This window comes from Sphaeramia orbicularis, chromosome 5 (genome assembly GCF_902148855.1).
Source record: "Sphaeramia orbicularis chromosome 5, fSphaOr1.1, whole genome shotgun sequence".
Taxonomy (NCBI): domain Eukaryota; kingdom Metazoa; phylum Chordata; class Actinopteri; order Kurtiformes; family Apogonidae; genus Sphaeramia; species Sphaeramia orbicularis.
In genome coordinates this window covers 47,668,154-47,686,219 of record NC_043961.1, presented here as the reverse complement: position 1 = coordinate 47,686,219, position 18,066 = coordinate 47,668,154, and the positions used below count along the sequence as shown (strand labels likewise).

Sequence of the window (18,066 nt, the reverse complement as noted above, 5' to 3'; positions counted from 1 at the left end):
AGAGAGAGAGAGAAATTACGTACACCCATCCCGTTGCACCCAGAATCGCCACCTTCTGATAATGTATGCAGATGTTACTGACAGAAAGCAAAGGAAACCTGGGGAAAGCTCACAAGGGAGATAGATATAAGTGTACAGTACATATATATAAAATATAAAATCTGAAATATATTTTATATATATTAAATTGTGTTAGGGTTCAGTATCTTTCACTACACAGCATTAAGGTGGTGTGTCTGATTTTTTTCTTCATTTTTTTCAAATCGTATTATATAAACCAGAGGAGAGTCAAAGCAAAACAAATGAATCAACGAACAAACAAATGTGGGAAAATGGAAACTAAGCAACAGACGAAAGGCCTCCGCCCCAATCCGATGCCCCTCCCCCAGCCCCCAGCGGGGGGTGAGCTAGCACGGACGAGGTGGGACAGACCCGTCCAGCTGTACAGCGCAGTGAAACATAACTTACATATTAGCTCATTTTTACACGTACAGTCGTGATCAAGGCACAGGGATCTTCTACAAGTTATTTTTTTTCTTCAATAAAGTTGTACAAAATAATACATTTTACAGTCTGTACAAGAATAATAGTCCAGCAGTAAAATAAAGACAGACATACTTAAAGCCAGGGAGGGGAAGTGGGACCGGGAGAGGTGAGAGAACAAGACGAAAGGGAGGTGGGACGAGTGGAGAAGGGGAGGGGGCTGACTGATGAGGGCTGGAGCGTGTGTTTGTGTATCCATGTGTTAGACCCTGTTCACACCTGGCTGGAACATGTGTTTTCTCCCTGATCCGATCACAAGTGGATGGCTCTAAGTTTGTCTGGTCACACCTGGCATTAAAATGTGTGTGTGTGGGAGATTCTCAACAGATCAGATCCAGTCTCCCTGCACAACAAATGAACGAGCTTGAATGGTTTAAAACACACATAAGTGGCAAACAAGCTTAGATTCAGTGTGAGATTTATTGACATCTAGTGGTTACGATGCACATTGCAACTGCCTGAACACCCCCCTCTGAAAAGTCAAAAAGTCCCTTATTAGAGCCAGTGTTTGTCTTGCTCTGGGTTTTTTGGTAAGAGGATATTACATCTGTTCTACTCAGATGCAGTAGATGATAGTTATTGCACCTTAAGTCTGGATGCCACTAAAATGGAAAATTTTGTTCTGAACTACTGTAAAAACATGTACGAAGGACTCAATCTAAGGTACATGACTGAAAACATAGTTATGAACATTAAATTCCATTTCTGCAATTAGATCCTCCTACATCTCATAACACATTTGAGCTTCAACAGGCTACCATTGTAGTGTTTCTCTGAAAATGCATCACAAAGAAAGAAACCTTCAAAAGTGTAAATACTGCATGAAAACTTTACTAGTTACTGTAGAAAAATGATTTAATTCACTACTGAATGCCTGAGTTGATATTGTGAATCAATCGACACACCCTGAATATCGATATGACGACAAAGACCATCTCATTTGTTTTACTTCCTTCTCTTGCGTGTCGTGCGCTTTATTGATAGCCTTCTTGATATTTTACACGCACGCTTCAAATATGTAAATAAAATTTTACCTGATAATATGATGTGTGAATATTCTATTAAAGTGGTGGCGCGTCGTTCCAGACGGCTCAGAGAGCATGGACGTTTTTAAAACATTGAATGCACTAACAGCTGAGTAAGGTGGTCTTACCCTGGACACACACATTCATACTGATGATAGAATGATGTCCAAAACAACTCTGACTGTGTCTGACCGATCACATCTCAATGCCTCTTCAGCACATTCTCATCTACCATTAGAGTTGTCCACTTGTGATGCAATCACTAAAAATACATGTTAATGCCAGGTCTGAGGAGTGCCTGTGTGTGTGTGTGTGTGTGTGTGTGTGTGTATGTGTGTGTGTGTGTGTGTGTGTGTGTCTCTGCTCCCAGGTATAAATGTTGCATCCAGTCTTGATAATCAGTTTCTTTTACTTCATGCTTTCCATTGGTTTCTTTCCTTTTTAAATAACTTTCCTTTATTTTGTGTTAAATATTTGTCAAATAGCAGCAGGGGCTTTGGAGGATGTACTGTGTATATATAGATATACTGTTATATGTATGTGTGTGTAGGCAAGGGGGTTTCAATGGTGCACAAAGGCAGATCACACACAGTGTACACCAACACACAACATGGGGTAAAAACTAACTTAAAACTTAAAAGTTGAATTGTGTTATTACAGGAATATATAATATTTATATTTATATATATACATATTTATATACACACATATATAAATATCTATATATATAGCTTGGATTTTTTGCACTGCATGAAGTTCACTGGTATGCATGAATTTATGCATTATATGGTATTTTCTTTTTTTTTTTTTCCTTTTCTCTTGTTTTCGCCATCCCTCCTTGATGGTTTCTTGAAGAGTGGGTCATGTGAGCTGTGTGATCATATGTTCAAGTCACGCTCACGTCCACAGGGAGCCGTTTAAATCAGTCAGCACGAAAAGGCTCACAGCCCTCCTCTGTTATCAGTTCACCACCACCCGTCACTGTGTTCTCCTGGTTCGTCTTCAGCGCGTAGTGAATCAACTCCTCTCTCTCAGAATGCATTATTTCATTCAGCCTGTGTCGACTTAAAAGCAGGAGGACCCTGGTTTAAAAGGGTCCGTGTGTGTTTGTGTGTGGCTCATGTCTTCTGCTTTAGTGTGAGAGTGTGTATTGATATATCTGAGAGAGAATAAGAGCTAAAAGGAGGGATAGCCTGCACTGAGGGATTCACCCTCTTTTAGGGTCAAAGTGTAGCAGAGTACAGCGGTCCTGGCTTATAGTTGATGAAACTGTTGTCGGTGCATCCTTTAAGAAAGTCTTCCCACTGTTTGATCTGAAAGTGTGTTACTGGCAGAAGTAGGAGAAGCAGGTGGAGGTGGAGGGCAGGCGCACAGTCGCTCGGGTGTTTGTTGAAGGTGGTGGAGGTGGAGGGGGTGATTGGCTAACTGGTCGAGGGGAGAGGGGGTGGAGTACATAGGTAGGTCAGTAGGTAGATAAGTAGACCGGACTGGACGCTGCCGAAGTCTTTCATCACGCTGCCCATCACAAGAGCTCGTACTGCCGTAGATGCATCCTCTGTATGATGTCGCGGCAGTCGTTGAAGACGCGGCGAATGTTTTCTGTATCGACTGCACAGGTGAAGTGAGGGTAACAGTAATGCCGTCCATCCCCGCTGGCTGTGCTGATCCTCTGCATGAGACGACACAAATAAAGACAACGAAGCGTTATAACACACTGCCACACAACTCCAAGTACATATCCTCTCTACACTCTAATGATAAACTTCATAATAATTACAGTAACTACCAGCACAGTATGTCCAGGTAAAAATCTGCCAGCCATGTAACAGATTACTGTAATGTATTTTACTTAGGATTACAACTATCTCATGATATTATATTGTGGTCAAGAGTTCCTATATGGTATGCTATTTATACAGATTTTGTCATTAAATTAATAAATAACCGCACTCTACAAACTTTCATACTGAGTTACAAAGCACATTGCATTATGGGAGGACACTTCCCTCTTTATTTAAATAACTTCATAGTTGTTCTTTACCATCTTTCTGCATAAAAATGTTTAACGTTTAGCTTTAGTCCATTTTAACCTGCAGAGTTTGTGTAACGTGTCATTTTGCGGCCATTGCAGAAATAACAACAGACCAGATGATGACTCCAGACAGTGAATTACAGAACCACCATGATCTGCTGGTCTGGATTTGGACTTTCTTTAAGATTTGGTTCATCATAAAACTATGGTGGGACATATGAGGCCGCCACACGTGAAGTAATTAAAATGAAATACTGTCACAAATATACATCAAAATAGAAACTAAATACAGTCAAAACATTCAAGATTTCAATAGTGACACTTAAAATAGTGTCAAACAGAAACAAATGCAGGAACAAACCCCACAGCAACAAACTGTTAGGTTAGAGCCTGCATTATCTATTTGGACATTGTTCTGTGAGGAAGAATCAAAGTTTTACACATACCAGAAACTCATCCCGAATGAAGTACTTTGCCCTTGTGACACGTGGGTCTTCACCTGGTTCTGGTATTGCTGTTGGAGAGGAAGAAATCTGGTCACAACAGGCCATTTGACATAACATCTCGAGTCATTCAAATATTTTATTATCAGTGCATTATCCATTATAAATGGATAAATATAAATATATGTTTTAAATAAGCTGTTGGGTATCTTTGACTGCTTCATAACGATTATGATCACAAGGCTCTCCACAGGGTATTTATGTTGAAATGATTAACAGAAGAAGCAGAGATGTGGGAGCATCAAGCTGAGGCCAGAGAGAGTGAAAAAAAGAGAGAGCGGTAATGTCACTTTCATTACCTGAAAAAACTGATGCTGAATGTCTCCAGTTAGGTGGTGTAAGAGTAAAGTGCAGCTTGTTGACTCTCTAGCAATATATTGTTAGAATCATGTGCTTATTACATATCATGATTTGGATAAAACCACTATTCACATGTTTTAGCCATGTTACTTTTGTCCTCATCTTCTTTGCAGCCATTATAGCTTGTTTGTAACTTCTCTGTTTAAAAAAATACAAAATTATTCACACAGTTTTCTGAGTAGTTTTAATTGAAACGAGAGATGATGCTATACAAGGCTGTTAACTTCATTTAATATACTTATCATTGATGCTTACTTAGTGTTTGGTTAAATTATATTATTTAATTTGCTTTTACATAATGACTGAATTTAGTTTAACAAACTAATACACAAGGTCAGATAAGGATCAGTGTAATGCAGGGATGTGTTGACTGTAAAATTCGGGGCCGATGCTGATACGATGCTATTTTCTATCTGTTCATTTTGTCCGTGTTGTAGGTATTTATCTCCTCTTTTGTGCCAAAGAAACAAAGAAAGAGCCTTTCATTACATATTAAAAACTGACTGTATTAAAGTCTAAATCTTTTAACGAGTGAAAATTAAATCATACTTGTTTATATTAAAAAGCTTTAACACAAAACAACAGACAAATCACACACCATCATTTTGAGTAGTTTTCCCTCAAGATAAAAAAAAAAAGTTACAATTTAATCATTACTTCTTTAAAAATTCATTTAACAAATAATTTCAAATATCTAGAAATGAACATTTTAAAAATAATAAGAGCATTCTATAGGAAACACTAAAACTTTAGGTGTATTTTTTTTCTTTTTTAAATATTCAACTTTGATATCAAGATTTCAAAAAGCTGTCTGTTTCAATCAGTTATGTTGCTTGTCACAATATTGTGACTTTGGCGCTTAAAGCGTTAATATTATTTTTTGACCTCATCTTTCAGTGGAGGTGACAGTGAATCAATGAGCGACAGAGTAGTTGTACTGTGCTACTGCCAGTCTGAATATTCTGATCCAAAAGTCAGTGGAAGTGAAGAGTCCAGACTCTTGTATTTCCACTTATCACCTGCTCTGAACCACCTGAATGTGAGACATAAAGAGGAGTGTGTGCCGTGTACAGGACACCCCACAGATGTCAGCGTCAGCCTCTTACCATCATCAGGTGTAGTGTAGCGTGCAAACTCTGGGAAATATTCCTCTATTTTAGATTTCCCTGCCAAAACCTTCTCAGCGAGCAGGTCCTGTTTGTTCAGGAAGAGGATTACCGAAATGGTCCGTAGCCACCTGTGAGGGGAAATGGAAGAAGAGTTCAGTGCCAGGTTTCTGTGGACTTGAGTTTAAGACCCAGAATGTTTTACTGGTCTGCTGCTGGAGATAATTATGGTATTTTACATGCAGCCTTGAATTATCGGTAGCTTTTAGCACTGATGTTGCTAGCCTAGCAAATATATTTTTATGTTAGGTGCTGCTGAGGAAATGACGTAAGCCTGGTTTACGAAGATGCTCTGGTGAAGCAACAGCACAAAACACATTAAAGATCCTTCATGTTAATATACGGACTTTAAAAATATTCTCAGTTTCTTATGAAATTGTGCAAGCACACAGAGAGATGTAAAGACGCACGCATTTATGTAATAAACATTAAACTACATCTGCAAACTACATTACCGTCTCATTCTTTATCTTATTTAATGAAAATAACAATACTAAAGATACTGTCCAATCATTAAAGCTGCAGTGCCTGCTTCTGTAAATTCTCCGGACTCTGTTTAGAGCCTTTAGAAAATCTACCTCATGAAGGCAGATTCTGATGTTTTCAGTCTTATCAGGGGGCGTGTATTTGCAATATATCACATCTGTTTTCAAATTCTGGTGCGTTTTTTACCCCTGACTTCTTGCTCAATCCAAAAATTACATCCACAAACTCAGTACATCATGTATCTGTACATTATAGGTTAATACAGGTATTTTGGTTAAAGTACACTATTATCACTATGCACTTAAGAACCAAATAAAGCATCCCTTATTTCCACATTTTATGTCTGACTAAACCAGGGTAACACAGATTTATCAATTTTAGAAACTGAGCAGTGTTTTCATATTTCTGCTACAGTGTAAATGGAAACAGTTGAGATTCTACTGTGATCTATTTAAAAGTAATTTAGGGTTTATTTGTAACATTAGGACTTTCTTATTAGAATATACGATGGTACCACTTTATGCTGTTTTTTGTCAGTCTGTTTCTTAAAGTAATAGTACTGAAATTGGTGACAAAAACAAATATAAAACATTAGTTTTCAGATGAAATCAAAACAGTTTATGATTCTGACCTGTTGTTCCAAATGTTCTTAAAAAGGTTGAGGGCCTCCTGTAATCTGTTGGTCTGATTGTCTTCTCTGATTACCATGTTGTAGCTACTACTCGCCACCACGAAAATGATAGCCGTCACATCTGCATTACACACAAAGATACACACAGATCATAGGATTAGTACAGCAAGGACAGACCTATGTACCATTAATTGCAGATAACACTTCTTTTCTTCACTTTCAAAAAAATGGTGATGTGATTGGAAAAAAACCTATAAAGCGGTCATTCTGCATCCCTACCGTTAAAACACTGGATCCATTTCCGACGTTCATCCCTTTGCCCTCCAACATCAAACATACTGTGAAAGATAGGATGTTAAAAGATTAATTAATGCTGTAAAACCAGAGAAAAAATGTCAAGTTGTCCAACAAATACGAATAATCCATGACTACATTTCTGCATATTTAAATAGCTGCTCAATAAAATTTGTGTCCACTCACTGAAAATTGACTTTGTCTATTTGAAATCTTGTCTCGAAGATCCCAGATGTCAGTACTCTGCATCGCAACAGGTCCTGGAAAAGCAAGAAAGGGAAAGAGAGCATGAGTTGCTATATATTTTAACCAGACAATGAGACAACACATTATTTTAGCACCAGACAATAGTTTCATTTGCCATTTGAGGCATTTTAAAGTTGATCATCTCACCTGGTCAGTTGGGGTGTAGTCGTTCTGCCGGACCACGTCAATCCTGTCTAAGAAGCTGTAAAACACAGAAAAAAGACGCAGTTGGATGTTAGATCTCTGCTACACATAACTTTCACAACTCAAGAAAGCAAATACCAACCACAAATTCATTTTTCAGAAGTTTACTCTTAAAATGTACTAGTTAATATAAATAATGTAATAACTTAAAAGTAATGTTGATTAGGTTATGATGTTTTAAAACTGGGTAACAAAGCAAAGCCATCAAAAATAAGACTGTAATAAGCATAAACATATTTATGAAGATACGACAAAGAAAATAATAATAATAAAAATAATAATAATAAATTAATAAATATTGGGATCATATAATAAACACGAAAAAAAGGTTTCTACATGCCAAAGTCAGTATTCAGTGTGACCTCTGCTCCTTAGGTCTGTCACAATTATTGCATAATCACCTTATCTCAATTATGTGAGCTATTCGCAATAATTTTGCATAATCGTGATAATCGTCTCCATTCACCAGCGCAAACACAGCTGGAAAAAACCAACAGAAGTGTCATAATTCCATACCTATTTCCACATCATTATCTCCATCAGTCCTTTCCTTATAATATTTAAGCAATGGGCTTTGTTACAGTTATTTATGTCAAATCTGTGCTGTTCCATTTCCGTGTTCAGAGCCTCAAACGTAAACCAGATTGAAGCTTTATTTAATTCTTTCAGTGCCCAAAGCCAATCAATGGGCATTCTTCTTCATAAAGTGAATAAGTGACAAAAAATGAAAATCTGATCATAATTATTTCAGAGTAAAAATGAATCCTGTACACAGACTTTTCTTCACATGACTTCAAAACCTGGTGTAAAACACCAGAAGATTAGTGTACTAAATCTCATATTTTCTGCCCAAAAGAGGTCAAAACATGCCACGTGCAAGGGGAGTTCACAATAAACACTTGATCCACATTTTTGTTTTTAATGGCATTTACATACTTCCTGTATATTCTGTTTATCCCAATACAGAGACAGAGAAATACCCATCTATGGTCATTATAACTTTGCTAACACAGCAAACATTTTTTGCACAATGCTGAGAACCGTAAAGGAAACGCAATTTTACCAGCAAGCTTTTAAAAAGACCGACATGTCTACTAGGATACACATTAGGGATGTAACGATATCAAAATTTCATGTCACGGTTATTGTGACCAAAATTATCACGGTTACCATTATTATCGCGGTATTGTTGAAATGTGCTCAAAATGTTCAAAGGGTACTTATACACACACTAAAATAATGTAACCAAGTTGCATTTTGAAAAAAAAAAAACAACTAATAAAATAACATGCACAATGTACTTTCTGTGGCAGAAACATTCAAATATTAACATGTAAACATCAAACATACAAATGTGCATTAAAGACGGCACCTTATGGCCAGAGATATCTGCATTAGGAGTGGGAATTGGTAGGATTTGATCAATATCAATGCCATTGTCGATTCTGTTTACCAATCCAATTCCTCATCAATTCTCCTATCGATTCCTGAGTGTTTTTTGAGTGGAAAAAAAGGAGTTGGACAGGTCATAGTGGAGCTTGTTTGACCATTTACATATCAAGTTTTCTAGTTTTCTAAGTGCAGTAATTGAACACGGTTATCATGATAATTTGAATTTAAATGGTAATACTAACCATCGGAAATTTTGCCACGGTTTATCGTTATACCGGTAATCGTTACATCCCTAATACACATACACAAATACACACACATTTAAGGTACATCCCAGCACACTGGCAAGAGCTGGAGAGATCTAAAGGTTGTGTTCCTGTGGACAGCCACCAGGGGGCGGGTGTTTCAATTCATAGTGAGATCAGAGGCGGCCAGTCTGAGTCACCAGCAGCCGTTTGCTCTGTCAGACCCGAGGAGAAGCCTCGTCAATGGAGCTGCTGTAGTAGCACTTGCGAAGGGGGAGATGTATGTGTGTGTGTGTGTGTGTGTGTGTGTGTGTGTGTGTGTGTGTGTGTGTGTGTGTGTGTGTGTACGTGCGTGTATGTGCACATCTGTGAGCAGTGGCAGTGTGTATGTGTGCGTGGGTGGGTATGCAGGCTTACGGTGCATTCAGATTTGCAGAGCGCCTACCCAGTCGAACAGGGTTGAACACATGTTAATTGTTCCAATGAACTGGCCTACATTGCAGCGCTTTTCAAGGTGTGTGTGAGCTGCCCTGATGTTTTCATGATGACTGTATCAGGGTCACTCTGCTGGAGGTGCCTGCTAGAATAGTCAGGACTCTGGAAGATGTCAACAGAGAGACTGCAAAAGTACACAACAGCACCAAATGTCTCAGAAAACACAGAGTGTAAGCAACTGAAAAATCATCCCTCCTCATATTTGTGGGTTTTTGTCACATGTGAACCGGTGGTGGAACATAACTAAGAAGCCTACTTATACTCAAGAACAAATCTGAAGCACTTGTATTCCAACTTTCCTACTGCTACTTTATACTTCTACTCCACTGCTTATCAGACGCAAATATACTTGGACTTTAATCCACTACATTTGTCGAACAGCTTTAGTTACTTTTAGCACAATTGAGGAAAAACAATCTTTTAAAATACAACATGTTAAGAAATAAACTAATGGTTTCCACCATTTTCTTCCAAATCTTCCTCATATGCTAGATGTGTCCGAGTTATTAACAGCTCCACTAAATATAATCTCTCCGTCTAAACTTCTCACGTGCTTTCATTGCAATAAATTCAAAGATTAGAGAAACAAAGTCCAAAGACTGAAAGCAGATTTAGATATCAGTAGTTTTTTCTTCTTCTTTCCTCTCCTCCTAATCATATGATGACTACTGGTGTTGGTATATATAAAAGTAGACATACAGTAGTTCACATTAGCGCCATCTCCAACTGATCCAACTGTAATAATCTGTTCTAATACTGATGCTTCATTATTAATGATTTAATGATGTTGTATGTAATAATATATCAGTTAGAGGGACTTTAACATTAGTGCTTCAATGACATTTTACTGACAATTATTCCCACATATTCCTACTCCGTCTATTTATGTAGAATTTATCCTGCACAATTTTCATTTGTCATTAAGTATTTTTGTATTCTTGTATTGGTACTTTTCAGAGTCTGAAAACTTCTTCCACCAACACTGTGACCATGGAACAAATGTGAAGACTCGAGGCGGACACACAAGACAAAGACAGTGCTTTTAAACAGGGTTAAACATCCCAGCTGTCCCTACTGACAGGACCTTTAGAAAATTTATACAACAAGATAGAAGCTATATAGAACAATATTTAAGAAAAAAAAAAACGGGGAGCTGTTCCGCTCTCAAAGTGGAAAGACGAGTGGGATGAACTGTTCTGCTACATGAGGAGGAACTGGGTGATTATCTTTAAGTTCCATTGGCAACTATTGCAATTATGTCTTCCATCAAATGGCCACAAGCACTGCAGATTTTCCCATTATAACTGCATTATTAAGTGTGAGTAACCAGCACATCAGTAGAGGAGGGAACGTGTACCGAGCCAGGACTTCTGCAACGGTTACATCTGGTATCAAACCTGAAACAACAGTGGAAACTATGTTGTCCATTTAACATTTCATTTAAGTTAAGGTGTAATGTGTGCACATATAGAAGAATCAGCTTTCCATAGGCAAAATTAACAAAAACATGTATTAAGGGATTTTTGGGAAAAAAAAAAAAATAGTGGATTAAAATCAAATTGGACCATCGAGACCAGACTGGTCGTATTAGGATAGAACTCTGTTTAATTAATAGAGTCTTATTTAATGGAGTCCTACACTCTGACATCTGGTCAATAAATTAAAAAAAATGAAGAAAAAAAAACACAAATCATGTATGACAACCAGTAGAAATATGCAGAAGTCACATAGAGGGTTATAAGCCATGTTAAGAGGTTTATCAAATACTAGTTACCCATTACAAACCTAATAAGTACGGGTATGTACTAAAATGTCCACACTTTTAGCACCAAGACCCAAATACAACCAAATTTCACAATCTCATCAGTGTCAGTGCAGGCAGTACACACACACGACTTTTAAACATTTATATATTTATTTATATGATATGGTTTATATTGATAGGTTTAACAGACACCTTCAAATTGTGGCAAAAAACTTAATTTTTTTATGCTGTAAAAATGTTTTGCATAGAAAAAAACATAAGGTGAATATGTAAACTGAAGGATTTGTGTGGTAGTGCATATTGCAATTTTATATTTGTTAAAATGGGAAATGGTATTTTAAAAAGTATCTTAAATATAAGTTTTGAAAAAAACAAACATAGTAAGGAAGTAATATAACTTATTACATTTATTAATTTGTTTTCTGATAAATGCTTTAAACGAAAAGGTCTTGAAAACCTAAATTTTAGCCAAGCGGTGGAAACCTCAAGAGTAGGGGTGTACCAGTGCACTTGTTTGTACCGAACTGTTTCGGTTCGGGGCCTTCGATACAATACAGAGGTGTACCGAATGAATACATGTAGCCTATGTGAAGAATGCAAACTCTGGGTAAGCAGGGTGGCCACAAGCAGAACGCATGTGCTGGGTTTTTTCTATATATATTCAGCAGCGGCGCTGCAAAAAAACCAAAAACATGACAACAGAGTATAACAGAGGCACAGAGGCCAGGTCGGACGTTCGAAGCATGTTGTTTCACTTTTGGTTTTCGGTTGCAGCTTTGTGGCAAAAGAGTCCACGGATTCCTTTATAGCAAAAAGGTTTTTATTTTCTAAGTAAAGTTGGCAAAATCCAGTGAACCTGCTCCTCTGTCCCTTCACCGAGCCTCTGCTGCAGTGTTACTGTGAGGTCACGTTCACAGCACCTCAAGGAATACTGTGAGGCGTTCTAAAACACTCAGTAAATTACAGTGTTTCCCATAAACAAACATTGAACATTCAAAAATACAAAAATACTTAACATGTGGGGTGCCTGTTAAAGGACAAATGACTGAACAGTATTTTGTAGAAATGTCCTGTCTCACAAGTAGTAACGGAGCGCACCCCCTCCATACTGCTTTAAAGTCACCAACATTCTAATTAGTGACTGGAATTTCATTACAGACTTTTTCAAGCAGTTATAACAGATTGGATTTACATGATTTAGTATTATCATATTATGTAATGTCATTACATGTAACTAGTTCAATCCACAACACCGATTATGAGTGTAAATATCTTTGTTTTATCAGTGTAGATTTACAGTTATTGCCTGTTTAAAGTCTGATTCCCAGCTGGACAATTAACCGAATCTCAATCTCAGTGTCAACCGGTGCGGTCAGATCCTGCAAAAGGCTGTTATTTAAAGTTCCAGTGTGTGGGATAATTTAGATTCAGTGACACTACACAGAGAGGCCTGAAAAAACACACACACAAAATTACAGTTACTTTTAGTTTTTAGATTTTTTTTATACCAGTTTAAAGTTGTACATTTTAGCTGGATTAAAATACACACTGCAACAAAACTGTGTATTTCCTTTGATAACTAAGCACAATTTCAATATCTCAAAATAGTCCACATTAATCACTATATTACTTTTTCATCCTCATGGCTGTTTTGACAAACAGTCTGCCCACCATTTATGCAACTAGAAAGCAACAACGCTAGTAGCTGCCTCTCATGACAAAGGTATCTAACCCCCTGTGAGATAACTAGGAATGTGGCAGGAAGGGGTGAAATGTGACAGGAGGGCTGCAGGTAGCATGCTGAGAGGAACAGGGGGCTGGGCCTGTGGATGCTACAACGAAAAAACACTGAGACAGGACAGGAATAAGAAGAAAACAAGAACAGGACAAACAGCAAAAACGCACACTGTCACAGATATCCATAAAGAAATACACTAGAGTGAATTAAAATACTATCAGCTACTGTTCAGCTGTTACCGCTCAGACCCTGAAAACATCTCACTTCATCCTCTCATAACATTCCAAAAAAGCACGAACAACTTGAACCTGTCACAATTATTATATATCACACATAATCATAATTATTTTACATAATCGCTATAATCATCTCCATTTACTTGACACCTTGTCAACAGGAGAAGCTTCCTTTCTATTCGTACCAGAAACCCAAAGTCACATATATTTCTAAATTAAATAATGTGTTATAGATTTAAATGTGTTCACTTTTGTTTTACTAACGAAGCTGTCAAATATAAAATTGTAATTAATTCTTTTTAAATACATAGACATTTTCCTTTTTGTTTTCTACACAAAGTCTACCTGGTGTTAATGAAATACGAGGTAAGCTACCATTTCTTTATGAGTAAATAATCTAAACAGTTGGCTTTTTGAGCTGCAACCACAAATGTTTTTTGAAAAAAAAAAAAAAAAAAAAAAAAAAACAACTGGTCTTTAAGGTTTTAAAATTAACTTCAACTTTTTGTACTTCTGTCTCAGTATTTGACAGAATGGGAAAGCTGCAGTTAGCTCAGCAGTTTAGCTCAGCTACCTAATATTATCCACTATTAGCTACTTTGTCAACCTTAGCTACATTTAGTTAGTTAACTCATATTATCTATTGTTAGCTCCTTTGTTAGCATTGGCTACACTTAGTTAGCTAGCTGATGATATCTAGCATTCTCCTGGGTACCTGACTTGTTAAGAAGAAGATTAAAAACATGAATCTCCTTATTTTTATGTGCCATTATTGTATTTCACTACATTACATTATTTTATTCAACTCCCTGAAATGTCCTTAACTTGCTGAGTACAGGTAGAAGCTGCATTTCCTCATACATCCAGAACAAAACAAGATTCCAGTGTATTTCAGGCATTATTTATGTCATTTAACCTGTTCAAGATTTGTTCATAAATCCTAAAGAGCAAACAGAAATGTAATTTTTATTGATATGTTCCTGTATTCAGTGCTAGTAAATGTCTCTTCTTCTTTAGGAGTATTATATGCATTTATATAAACTCTGGGCAGACTGATACTATCCTAGTGAGATAAAAATGAACTTAAAAAAAAACAGTTAAATCATTAATCCAGTCACTTGTATAACGATTAGCCATCTACTAAAGTTCACTCTCATGACAGCCCTATGGATGTCACAGAGTCTACAGCAGAAGCTCTAACTTTCATGATGACAGAGTTAACATGGCTGCCACCGACATCTGCCCAGGCCAAACTCATGTTTATCTACAGTACTGCTCTGGTCTGAGGCGTTGACACGCCCAGGACAAACACACTGCACAATTTTTAGCAGTTCTCTCTATTAATAGGAGAAGTTCCAATAATAACCATGGCTAGTAAGTTGAACAAAATAATAGTGGCTGCCCCAGTAACAGAGGTCCGCGGTGTTATGTATAACCTGTTATTCTGGGGAACAGACAGACTGACCTAAACTCTGGAAACACACAGGACACTAAGTCTGAGCACTGAAAATATCACAGTATTTATATGACTAGATAAAATGCTTTTTAAACATTTGAATTTGATTTAGTCAGTGTAACTTAAACAACTGTTGGAGACATTTTACATGGAGAATCCAAATTTTCCACACATTTATTTTAATTATATTTAATTTTTAATCTATTTAAGATGTGTCAGAAATAATCTATTTAACTTAGAATAAACAAATACATCCATATATGAAAATTTGCTTTGGCTAAACATTACTCATTATTATACTATGTATTATGAAAAAAGGCTGCATTTTGTAATACAGTTGTTCAACAACACATATTACATTTCACTTCATTATATAATTAGACCCACATTTTATAGCAATATGATACATTTAGTAATAATGACAAATTGAGCTGGAATTTGGGAAATTGTTTCGTGCAGAAAATGTAATAATTTAGTGTATTACATCCTATCTAACAAAAATGGACGCCTCTGTATATGTTAAATTTTTGACAATGAAATTAAATTAAACTTTCTCAAAAATCTAATTATATTGTTTTAGTTGACTCTACTCTAGATAGTCACATTAGTGCAACACAAGACAAATTTTTTGTCTAATTAATTCATGCCAAAGCTGATCTGGAAAAACTTATTTCTAGAAGAATTCAGTACTTTAGTTGGCTTTAGACAAAACTCCCCAAAGATGACCATCAAGAAGCTGTCATTCAAAATGCAGCTGCTAAAGCTGCTAAAAGGGCAATTATAGCCACTACTATGTGAAATTGTTACAAAATAAGCGGGAAATCAGTGCATCTTATACTTGGCTGTTTATAATTACAAAATGCAATATTTGATAGTGAAGTGAAAATCTGTTACATTTTAGTAATAAAGGACCAAAAATTAATGTGGTTTTACATACCTTGAAAATATATCTCTAAAAAGAAATTAACAAGAAAGCAACAAAATCATTTTTATCTCCTTTCTGTGTTGAAAGTTATTTTCCAACACAGTCAAAAGCAGCAACGTGCCTCCACGCTGTACTTTAAAAACTAAAGGACCGAAACACTGGACGTTCTGGTTCTGATTTTAAAAAAAAAAAAAAAAAAACACCCTTCACTACATAATCTACGTGAGATCTGCACATACTGGAAGGCCTCAGCGTCAACAGCATCATTCTGGCCAAACAAAGCTGATAACAGGGCTATAATGCATTCATCTTGTTAAAGTGGCAGCATTAGGACAAAGGATTACACAGATTATGGGCTAGTTGACATCTTCAGCTCCACACAGTATTAAACCACTCTGAGCTGCACGGCAGTGTTGGATCGTCTGAGCGGCACACTTACAGATGAACTGAAGAATGTGCTGAAGAATTAGCTTCAGTCAAATACAAATCAGAAACATTATAACAACAAACCCTCAGTTGGCTAAAACTTATCTAAAAATAATGTCATAAATTACAAACTATATCTGCACATTCACAAAGTTTGCCATAGTTTGTATCATCTCGTTTTATTTCAAATGCACAGCATTTATGATAAAACAAGAACTGAAGTCAAATAGCAAAGGCAGAATTTACTTTTTAACTTGCAAATAACTATCAGGGCTTATAGCTTAATTTAGTGTAACATACACACAAACACAGAGAGACACAACATCTGAATAGCTTTGCTTTACGTAACTCGAGCTGATCGGTGTTGTGACTCACACACCCAAGCCCACCGATAGTGCTCAAAAAGTTCAACATGTACCAAAAGTCATCTATATCTAACAGATTTCAAAAGCTCAGTAAGTTAATTTACTTTATATATGGCATCTCTCCTTAAAGAACACTGAAATAAGCTCCAACAAAGCAAGGTTATTATACCCAAATAAATGTTTCTGTTAAAGTAATGTGAAAAGTGGCTTAACAGCTCCAGTATAAAAAGACCATTTATGTTGCATAAATAAAACACAGTAACAGGTAGGAAAAAAGAGAACATATGCGGACACTATGTGATACATAACTAAAGAGTTTATTATTTATGTAACTATTATGAAAATGTATTAACAACATCTATGGATATAAACTGCAGGAACACACAAAACGTTAATTTATGAAGCCTTTAAAACACTGGTGACAACAAGAAAAAGAACAAAAAGAAAATATACAATCAACAAAAAGTTCAGAAATAAAACAAAACAGCAGCTTTAACAAACCGATTTAAGCATCAAGTTGTGTTGTAGTCATGAAATATTCAAGTTAAATTACACCATCGTCAAACCCTATGAAAAACTGAGGAAAAACTGCCTTTCAATGTCTTTAATTTCAAAAGTAAAAAAATCAGTCTCCATGTGAGAGAAAACTGAAGCTTCACAAGCCTCCGAAACACAGAGTCGAGTCAGAAAATGGTCTCGCTTCCTTAAAGGGGGGAGAGATGGTGTATGGTCCGCCGAGCAGAGCAATTCGAGGGGCTTACTGCTTCTTTTGTACGTTAACGCTTCACACTGCGAGCCGTCCAAACCGAAAGCCTCACCAGCCGATCCTTAATCAAATACACACACATATTCAGAGAGAGAGGGAGAGAGAAAGACGAGGAAAGAAAAGAGAGAGAAGGCTGTGTCTGACATTACAGCGCTGCTCCAAAAATAGCTCCCTGGCGCCCTGGCCTCCAGCTTGGTTGTCATGGTGACAGAACCACAGGCGCTATAAATAGACAATCGGCTCCAAATCTTGTGCGACTGGAGAGGGGCCAGAAAGAGGGAGAGACAGACAGGGAAAGAAAGGAAGAAAGAGAGGGAACGACAGAAAAGACAGAGACAGAGGGAGAGAGAATGGCAAGAGAAGGGATAGAGAAACAAAGACACACAGAGAAAGAAATGCAGAGAATGGAGTGGGTTAAAGAGAGAGAGGAGGAAGAACAGCAAGAAAGAAAGACGGAACAGAGAACGAAAGGAGAAATTAAAGAGGGGTAGAATTATCACAACAACAGAAGAGGGAAAAGATAAGAAAAACAGAAGGACAAATAAGGAAAACAAGAAGAGAGAAAGCAACGACAGAGTGAAAATCAAATGAAGAAGCTAAGACTTTGAGACTGTGAAAGCAAAAAGGTAGGTAAAAACAAGAAAAGAGTAAGAAAACCATATACAACATTAAATATATAGAGGAGGATATCAGCTTAGAATAATTAATTTATCACTAAAACAGATCTCCAAGAGAGCTAAAATTCTAACTCTAAAATAAATTTTAAA

At 36.8% G+C, this 18,066-nt stretch overlaps 1 protein-coding gene across 1 annotated transcript in view; it reads right to left on the bottom strand.

Annotated features, from left to right (window-relative positions):
- Positions 1-240: 240 nt before the first annotated feature.
- Positions 241-18,066, bottom strand: part of LOC115419626 (guanine nucleotide-binding protein G(s) subunit alpha-like) — a 47,213-nt gene continuing 29,387 nt past the window's right edge. The window contains exons 6-12 of the mRNA XM_030134512.1: positions 7,434-7,488; positions 7,227-7,300; positions 7,026-7,084; positions 6,747-6,867; positions 5,570-5,700; positions 4,047-4,114; positions 241-3,237 (exon numbers count right to left, since the gene is read on the bottom strand). Of these exons, the coding sequence (XP_029990372.1) occupies positions 3,091-3,237; positions 4,047-4,114; positions 5,570-5,700; positions 6,747-6,867; positions 7,026-7,084; positions 7,227-7,300; positions 7,434-7,488 (655 nt within the window). The 3' untranslated portion in view covers positions 241-3,090. The remainder of the gene's footprint in view (positions 3,238-4,046; positions 4,115-5,569; positions 5,701-6,746; positions 6,868-7,025; positions 7,085-7,226; positions 7,301-7,433; positions 7,489-18,066) is intronic.